The sequence below is a fragment of the Eufriesea mexicana genome, unplaced genomic scaffold (genome assembly GCF_001483705.2).
Source record: "Eufriesea mexicana isolate 0111107269 unplaced genomic scaffold, ASM148370v2 scaffold440, whole genome shotgun sequence".
NCBI classification, from domain to species: Eukaryota; Metazoa; Arthropoda; class Insecta; order Hymenoptera; family Apidae; genus Eufriesea; species Eufriesea mexicana.
This window is the reverse complement of record NW_016908588.1, coordinates 83,943-93,900: the sequence shown is the minus strand read 5'-3', so window position 1 is coordinate 93,900 and position 9,958 is coordinate 83,943. Positions and strand designations below refer to the sequence as shown.

Sequence of the window (9,958 nt, the reverse complement as noted above, 5' to 3'; positions counted from 1 at the left end):
GCAATTAAAAAAAAAATAGCACACGGTTTCATAACGCGTACACTTCCGAATTCAACTCGAACGGAACTAATATGGCGTTCACTAAAATGTTCAATCGAGTATTTAAATAAATATAAAAATAATTCTTTCCAACATATTTTATCTTGGAAAAAACGTTTTATTTACGTATCCAATAACATTTAAGCTAACATTACGCCTTATTATAATAATTGAAATTTATTAGTAGGAAAAGAAATTGTCCTATATGATATCATTTGACATCAGTAGTATTTCGATGTATAACATTTCGATATATTTGTATGCGTATATATTACGATAAGCAAATTTAGAATCAAAAATCTTTTTTAATGTTTTACAAGCGTAAAATAAAATATATATTTACAAACTAACTTTATGTAAATAATTTTATAAAATCACTATTTGTTCGCAATAGTCCAATTTATACGTCATATCATACGTCGATTAACACGTGTGCGTAGTACACGTATCAACAAAAAACTGAATACCCGGTCAATGTTTTCTTTCGACTTTTTGTATCTATTCACTATTCATTTGTTTATCTAATGCTTTTTATTAATCCTGTTCATCCAAACTTGTCTAAACTGACCCATAGACTAAACATAAATGTCCTATATTTTTCAATATTAAATTTCTTTTTGTATTAATTTCAAATTTATTTCGTTATATTTTTCAACAATGTTACCAACCATAAAATACCTATTCCTGATAACTACCGCTTATAACCAACCTACATTAACATAATTAAGCAGAGAGAAATACATAGGAAATGTTTAGCCGAGTCGATAACATTACACATCGCTCGGTCAATCGTAGAATAGCATTATCATCTGTAGACCGAGTCAAAGTATGTCGATATTGTCATTACAAGTGATACTTGGGCATCATAAGAAGCGAGGTAACGAAATATAAACAAACATTGAGATGTTCGTCGATCTCGTTCGTTCGAAACGCAATTCGCTTTCTTTCTTATTCTAAAATGGGAAAAGTAACACGTGATGTGGCCAGTGACACGTCTATCGATGAACAAAGAAAAACTGTCCGGAAAGAACAGAAAACCCGAACAAAGAAGAAGAAACGTAAAAGGGATCTGACAGATCTACATCGAAGATTATTCAAATCGAAGAAGGTATCAATATGCGTGTCTGTGATCATTATTATCAAGTTGTAACAGTAGATACCACATATATCCTATTGAAAATTCGACTTATTTTCGTTTACAAACTAAATGGAATAGTGTATGGTATTAAATTTGATATACGAACATATTTAACGTTCTACGACGAATTTGGTTATGTTGTGTGATTGACACGTGTCATTGAAAGTTTTGTAAGGTACTTCTATATTTCTATATTTTCTGCAATAAATATTAAGCAATGAACAAGAATTTAAGAACAAATGTTCGTAAATACTCTAGAAATAATATTTAATACATGTAGAAATAAATATATTTCCATTAACACTTTGTCATAAAATCGAATAGAAGGTAGATTTTAAGCTATGGCTATTTATACGTGTACGTATCTCCTGAAGTACATACATCGATATATCGAATAGAATAAACAGTAAAAAATAAATAAAGTACAGAGTAACTTCATTCTTTCTAGTTCTGTATTGACTAGAGCGTAAAAAATGTAGAAACTTGTATAATTTAATATTTAATTTCTTTATTTAATTTACATTTTAATAATTATCATTTTCATTGTATGTTTAATAAATAGAATTTTGTATTTTCGTTCTTTCGTAATTCTTCAAGCAATTTTATAGAATTATGTGTTTAATAAATAAAATCCTTTATTCCTATTTTTTTATAATTCAAGCAAATTTATAGAATTATTGTATGTTGGATATATAGAATTTATTTATTATAAAATTTTTAATTTTATTAGAAATGATTTTTACAAATAATAATTTGTTAAATCGTGATATTGTACGCGCAATTTTTCAGCAGAATCGAGTGACATGCAAATTTTGGCAGAGTAGTTTCGTTAAACTTTTGCAACGTTTTGCAGACATACGAGATGAATATGTATCAAAAAATTAATTTACTTTTACGTATTCTTATGTCCATTATCTCATAATAATCTCTTTCAGGATAATGAAACGAAGATCGATGGGAAATTAGGTAAGGCGCGAACTTCAAAAAAGGCGCCGAATAGAATCCTTCCGAGACCTGTAAGTACCGTAAATTAAAATATGAAATAGGAAAAAATTAATATGGTCATGTTAAATTATATTTATTATTTTAGTTAGCCGGTATATATAGAAATGGTGCAGCAGGCAAAGAAATACGAAGATGTACGTCACATAAAGAGTAACTGAATTTTTTGTTTTTAGAAATAATTAATTAAACGATATAATTATTTATAGCTCAAAAGAAATTACCCTTAAACGATTTAAATAACGCTCGCCTACAAAGTAATGTGCTTAAACTTTTAGATGGATATGATTCGAAATCAGAGTAAGTAAAAACATTATAAAAATTTACTCACACTAAAATATGTTCCTTTATTTCACAGAGCCATCGTCATTAAAAATGATAAAAATGAGATTTTAAATGACTCGATTCTATTCGATACTACTATTAAAAATGTCCAACCATCTTCTGATCATCTATACATAAGTCCAGTTTTGGGTAAAGTGGATGGGTAAGTCTCAGGTAATTTTCATTGAATTCTTTCAAAAGATATAACAGCGTAAGATGTAAGTTTAAAAAAAAGTTATTGAAATTCGATCTAAAAGATATTCACAAACTTAATACGAACGATAATTGAATTATAATTACAATGTATATATATATTTGTAGAAAGAAAAGGTGCGAAAAGGAAGAACGCTTAAAACATCTGAAACCCGAATGCATCAAGTTCCCTCAAAAACTACTAGAGAAAAAGAAAACAATTGATTCTGAAAATTTACGCAACTCGGCGTTAAGTAAATATGAAGAACTATGTAGGATTATTTGTTCCGAAAATTTCGAGGGGCAAAATTTTCCAAACTGTTTTACAACAGGTAACTTATCTCACAATTTCTATATTTACATGATTATTTTGTTTTCATTTTATTTTATTTCACATTAGATCCGCTGACAACTGTAAAAAAAAAATTAAGAAGCATCTATGCTGAATCATTTCGGAGTCAATTTTTACGGGACATGATTAAGCGTGGTAATATTCTGAATGAATGCGATACGCCAAGTACTTCAGTTGAAAATCATCTTCCAAACACCGAATATTGCCCTCCTAAATATACTCAAGATACGGATCTTACGTCTGTGACTCTTCATAATCCAAACCGACATTTTGATCATAAAAGCAACAGAAAGGACGACGATTTGAAAGGAAGACAAAATTCACTTTTAATACCGGAAACAAATTTTAACTTGAATTGTAAAAAATATGGAATTGACACTTCCAATTTTTTATTTGACTTATCTTTACTGAACACTTCTAATGCCAAAAAAAAGAACATTCTTGAGTCGGAAATTACCGATGCAGCAAGAAACATAACGAGTGAGGACGATTCAACAGAAGTAAATACCCATACTTCTTTAGAAGTAAACTATTCTACACCTTCTGTATACAGCAACAACAGCATTATCAAACATTTCGAAACAAATGAAATTGGAAGAATGAAAGAAGAAAACCCTTTTCTATTCGTATCAAGAGAAACAGATTTTCAAAATGAACCTACTGATATGAAACATATGTTAAAACACAAGAATCGGCATGGACAGCAGATACAACCCTTAAACAGTGAATCAAACAAGTACTCGGAAAAACAAAATTCAAAAATGCTACAGCAATATAAAATGAAGAATTTAAAACACATGCCCGCTATATTGCGAAGATGCAACAACGCTGTCACAAATAATAACAGTCGACTGCATTTATTCCAGGAGCCAATGCATATTAATAAAGAACCGCGGGAGATGCTTTTCGACGTAGCGCCGAAACAAAATGTTCTTTTTACTTCCCAATCTCTGAAAACGAAATTGAATGAAAATTCGAAGAGGCTGCAAAGATCAAATACTATAAGTACATTATTCGATACTGGGGAAATGAAAGATTTGAATGTTCAAACCAGTGTAATGGAATCACCGAATGTATGTGACGATGAAGTATATTTTACGAAAAGTTCTTACTCCCAACCAGTGGAATCCAAACAGCAACCACAAAATCTCCACGTAAATGATATTTTTGTGAACAAGAAAAATCCGCCAGTACAGAAAACTGTGATGTTCACGAAAAAAGATTCGCGGAACATAGGACATTGTTTATATTTGAATAATTTAATTTCTGATGGAACAGCGGATAATTCGAATGTTTGTATTATACGTAAGAACGTTCCTTCGCAAGGTGAAAAATCAAAGAAAAATACGTGTGCTGTACATAAAAATTGTCAGAGAGTACCCGTGAATTCTCATAGAACATTTCAATGTTCTCAGAATTGTAAGGATTCTAATGATGGTGGTCAAGAATTTAAAAAAACAAGTGCATCGCAAATACAAAATATACAAATGCACCAGAAGCCAATTGTTTGCGAGAAAGTATTAGTAAGAAAAGTTCAACAACAGTCTAAATGTAGAAATAATCAGAACTGCCATAGTGATCCACATGTTTGTTATGTGATGGTCGATCAATGTAAAGATTTTAATAACATGCAAGAATGCCATTACAATAATATATCTCAAATTGAGAAATCAAGAATGTTACAAAACAGACGTCCTCGTCAAGAAGATATAGCTGATATTGGTATTTTAAAAGGCGTTCAGAATATGAAGATCTTGCCTATGGAAGGTCGAGAATCGCAAATAAAATATACTGACAATCAATGTATCGAAAATACAGTGATTCTAGAAAAACAGCCAATTAAGTACTTGGCATACGAAAACAATTCCAAAACTCAGAAAATTCCTATATATATGCAAGAGAATAAACACGTTGCATCTGTCGATAACGTAGAGATAATTAATCCAAATGCTAATTATCGTGTAGTATCGTATCCTCAAGAATCTACGCAGAAAATTATTTTCGTACCAACATGTGAACAGAATGAAATTGTATATGTTAAACAAGAAGATTTACCTCGTTCGAATATTGCTTTTGAAGAATGTTCTCGCCCTAGAAAGGTAGTTTTGTATCGACCGGAAGTCCAATGCGTCAAAGATTCTCCAAATACATGTGAAATTCACATTCCGAAACACAATGTGATAGAAATAAAGGAAAATGATTGTGATACAATTGTTACTAACTTGAAAATGGATAATACTAAAAAGTCAAGGCACGGTGTAGTAAATTGGGAGGAACTTCATTATCGACCGAATAATGGTAACATTTAATATTTTAAATTAATTTTGCGGCAAAAATATTTATTTCTTAATAAAATAATTAATTTGTGTTACTAATTTTAATTATGTTTTATTTTAGAACAAGATGCTTATATAGGTACTCAAGCAATATATTATCAGAAATAAAATTGCTATATTCCTTGAAATGTATTTCAGATACATTTCTTCTATTATATCTCAGTGGGGTACGTACAATTATTTAGTATATTTTTCTGCATGAATATTATCTGATATTCATGAATATTGTACTGAGAATAAGTATTAAAAAGAAATTTTTAAAGTAACTAATAAAAAAAATTTAATAATCACTATTATTAATTAAATATTTTCTTTTTCTTTCAGATATATTAAATATATTTATAGAAATGCAAGATTTACATAAATAAGCAAGGAGCTATCTTTGGAAATTTATTTAAAGCACATTTTGTTTTGATAAAACTGTGTTTGTTATAAAATATATAAAAAAGTAGTTCTGCAATCTTTGTATGTTACGTACAAACTGAATTTAATGTCAATTTTCTGTTATAATTGCATATTATTCAAGTATTTGATACCAACGTTTACTTTGTATAATTTCAAATATTAAAATTGAATGTTTAACTACTTTTTGATTTCATTCTTGTAAATATTAAACACTCTGTATTACGTATTGTTCGTTTAAATTTAACTTTTGAAATATTAGAAATTACTGATGTTTCTGTATTATTTAATGTTTCTATCATATTGGAATATTTTATGGAACATTGAACCAATGAACTTTCCTCTTGAAAAACATCTCATTAACAAAAAATATTGAAATTTATTTTACAGATTAGATACAGTCATACTTTAACAATTTCAGGAATAATTAGTATCATTCTCACAATATATTTAGAATAAAATTACTTTTCACTGTTACTTTTTATTCTTGTCTATTCCTTTTTCTTGCACATTTTCACATACGGATTCGCGCCAATAAAAAACCGTTGACGGATATGGTGGCGCTAGCTTCTACATTGTACTAATTATAGAATAAGTAAAATCTAATTTACATCTAATATTAATAATAAATTGTATTTCATAAATTGCGTATTAATACATAAGATACTTTAGAATACTTTATTTCATTAAATAAAATATAATTAGATTATTATACGTAATTTCTAATTTTATAATTCGACATGCCACCTGTTGGCAATTTATTAAAAAAGGGCGTTGGCGACAAGTGCGCATTTCCGCCATTAGTTGTGAAAGTGTTTGGTGTAGTGTAAAAAAGTTTATTCCCATTTTTATTCTGATTATTGAGAAAAGAAGATAGAAAAATGCTATTTCATCAAATGAAATTGGTAAATTCTATTAAATACTCTATTTAATGTATTTGATATAAATTTAGCGTTATCTGGATATCAATTTACATATATTTTTATTTCTCTACCACTACTTTCGACACATACATAAGATTTACATTACGGTAGAAAAAATAACTGAACATGTAATACGCGATAAACAGGATTAGCTCGTAATAACACAGTATAAAAGTGGGTGGTAAACGTATAATTGCAAACCATTTTAATCAGGTTGCAGTGACATTTTACAGTAAGCTAACGTAAATTACAACATTAATATATTTTATGTTTCATTATACCGAAAATACTGGCTCGTTTCATGACAGTTGCATTTGAACATAGTAATTGTGTATACGAATGCATTGTGTTGTTTCTTGTGAAACATTTTTTGTAATCAGCTAGTGTAAAATGATTTCTTTCGCAAAAATGGGAGACAATAGTGACAGAGCCGTGTGTAAATCGGAAGAAAAATAGTCGACTTCCCTGGGACATGGAAATATTAAATTGTATTCCTATGGGTCTTCGAGTCGATGGGATGGAAGAGCAACGGGGGTGAAGGGCATTCGAGATCACTAACCAATATTTAATCAACTTTCCAGGAGAATATTATTCTCCGGACAAATCAAGGACATATGTATCAGACCGCTAAGGGGGGTTGACGTTCTCTCTCTGTATTCATATAAAAGACGAAACGTCGTTTATGCGAGTGTGCGAGTGTTTACACGCGCACGCATGTTTGCTGTACTTCCATTGACGTAGGCACTACATTCAATGACAGATTTTCAATAGACCGATCAGTTTATTATTTTTACTTGCATAACTTTTTAATCATAAAAACAAAACAATTCCTAATTAAATTTATATTTAATTTAATTAACAAATATTATAAAACGAATGAGAAAATTGAATTTGAATAATTCACTAAACATATGATGCATGTTTGTAGTCATTGGCGTAGCAACAAAAAATTCTAATTACTGCTTCATTTTACTTTTAAATATTTTTATAGAAACTTTTGAAAAGAATAGTAATTTTAATCGTAATATTCCAGGTACATACGTGCACCGCTTCAAGTTACATTGCTGCAACATGGAGAAGTTATGGAGAAGTCTACGCCAGTGGGTGAGTCCGTTCCTATGTGTTCTTAGTATACACACTATGGCCGATTTGGTATTGCGCGGCACACTACGTTCGCGTACCCTGGAAGAGAATTCTCCAGGGACGAGACACGGGGAAGAGGGTCGAGCACCAGACTCCTGCTCTCATCGTGGCCCTTTCGTGAGAACAAGTGCGAAACAAGTGTCGCACAGGGTCCTACCACCTATCTAAGGTCGGCCCCGTGTCATGTTTAGTCATGTAATTTCTCTATCTGCAGATAAATCATATTTCATACTCTATACTCCCTTGGCCTTTATTTACGTAGTACTTGATGTTTCTACGGTTTTATGTAAATAATTAATGAGTATAGCATTATATTAATTTTACAGGAAATCTTTTCAGGAACTTATGAAATACAATACTTATTGTCATTCGACAATCAATTTGCAAGGAGTGATAATACTATAATTATAAACCATAATAGGGGATTACTTGTGCTATATATTTAAAATGATAACTGAGGTAAATTTTATTTCAGAAATTTTTAATAACAAATTTGCAAAATTAGAAACGCCAAATTTGTGGTTTTAATTCTGATATTTTCAGAGTATCCGTTATTTGACTTTAATTTTGTTTACAAGTTATTTCAGTAATTTATAATGATTTATAGTACTAAATTTAATAAATTTACAGTACTAAAAACGTGAAATCCGTGTGTTGTAAGTCCATATATATGGACATTTGTGTCTTTATTATTCCACTTGAATTTTATTTACAGCTAATTTCAGGAATCTTTAATAATAAACATCTGACGTCAAAAACGAAATCTATGGTTCTCATTTATTATACATATATCTTTTCAAATAGTTTAAAGTTACATAAAGTTACATCTATATTTCATTTACAGCTTACTTTACAAACCTCGAGTAATAGATCTACAAGATAGGAAACGAAAAACCTTTCTTAATAGTTCCTGTTTTATTACAATCCACAAAAATCTAGTTTCAGTTAAGGAACACCAGCGTCTCAAGCTTAACCCACTCACCCTCGCATCAAGTAATCCATCATCCTGAATTTATCCAAAGACTAACGACGCCCAGCATCAGCAGTACCATCCAGGAAGTCAAGCACTCATTGTACCAAGACAGCCGCAAAAGGAGCCTGGCGTAAACATACGGAGGGTGGCTGGAGAAGCGTGGCTCTGGTGTCCAGCGGAAACGGCCTGCTCCGGAATCGATCGTAAAATCGAGACCAGGAGAGAGGGCTGGCATCATCGAATGATAGCGTTCATTCGGGCTGATGGCTGTTAGGGAGAGGTCGCCCGACGAACCGGGGGTGGCACACAGACGGGGATGAACACAGAAGCTTCGAGGGCGGCGACTGTACTCTCATCCAGCCCGGGGGTGGCACCAGGGATCGACGAATCAGCGCTTAGAGAACGGCAGACAGTGACCAAACCCGTTTCTCGGTAACCGACCGACGGCCACACCCCCGGCGTGCACCCTCTCCGTCGGTTATTGAATTAAGCTTATCATTTGATTTTGAGGAGACCCACCAGTCGGTCGTCTCGGGCTCTCTTAAGCGGGCCGAAAAACTTCTTTCTATCCGCGGCTATAATCGCAATAATTTGATATCGCTGATCCGATTACGCGTCATAAGCCGCTATCGAGCAACTGGCTGCCGCCCGCGTCCCTTAGCTCTTGTCCGCGACCAGAGAGAATTACGTGACGCTGCCACCGCTGCTTGTACACCCTGGCTTACGATTAGCTGAGATTTCCACGGAAGAAACACACCACTGCTGGGGCCGGAAGGAACGCCGCGGCTAGGGCCCGGCCCGGGCCCTCAGCTCCTTCTTTTGCGACACTCTGATCTCGTTTTAATTGAATCTACGCTCAGGTTCTTCGAATCGACATGTTCCAGTGAATGGAAGAGCCAACTGATTTCCTTTAACAACGTGGATGTACCAGGAGTCACCTTCGTCGACCATCAGCCAGAGGAATTCAGTTTATCGCGTTTTGCCCAGTGAATGGTCAAGATGGGGAAGAGATAAGAAGTTTCGATGAACTGTTCGGGTGAACCGCGGTCAGTGCCGTTGTCAATCTACTTCTGACGCCTGTGACGAAGAAACTCTACCCTTGTTGACCTCTGCTTTCGGTGCTTCGTACAAACC

At 32.6% G+C, this 9,958-nt stretch overlaps 1 protein-coding gene across 1 annotated transcript; it reads left to right on the top strand.

Moving 5' to 3' along the window:
- Positions 1-997: 997 nt before the first annotated feature.
- On the top strand, positions 998-5,491 carry LOC108545417 (uncharacterized). Its single transcript, XM_017897015.1, has 9 exons — positions 998-1,147; positions 1,967-2,047; positions 2,113-2,193; positions 2,268-2,316; positions 2,389-2,479; positions 2,538-2,666; positions 2,825-3,027; positions 3,096-5,345; positions 5,445-5,491. The coding sequence occupies exons 1-9, from the start codon at positions 998-1,000 to the stop codon at positions 5,489-5,491; spliced, it is 3,081 nt and encodes a 1,026-aa protein (XP_017752504.1).
- The last annotated feature ends 4,467 nt before the right edge of the window (positions 5,492-9,958 follow it).

What these genes read in the sequence shown, in the direction of transcription:
- LOC108545417 (XM_017897015.1), top strand. Translation starts at nt 998, where the DNA reads ATGGGAAAAGTAACACGTGATGTGGCCAGTGACACGTCTATCGATGAA. An exon ending in AGGCAAAGAAATACGAAGAT is followed by an intron (nt 2,317 to 2,388) that starts GTACGTCACATA and finishes AATTATTTATAG; the next exon opens with CTCAAAAGAAATTACCCTTA. An exon ending in GGATATGATTCGAAATCAGA is followed by an intron (nt 2,480 to 2,537) that starts GTAAGTAAAAAC and finishes TTTATTTCACAG; the next exon opens with AGCCATCGTCATTAAAAATG.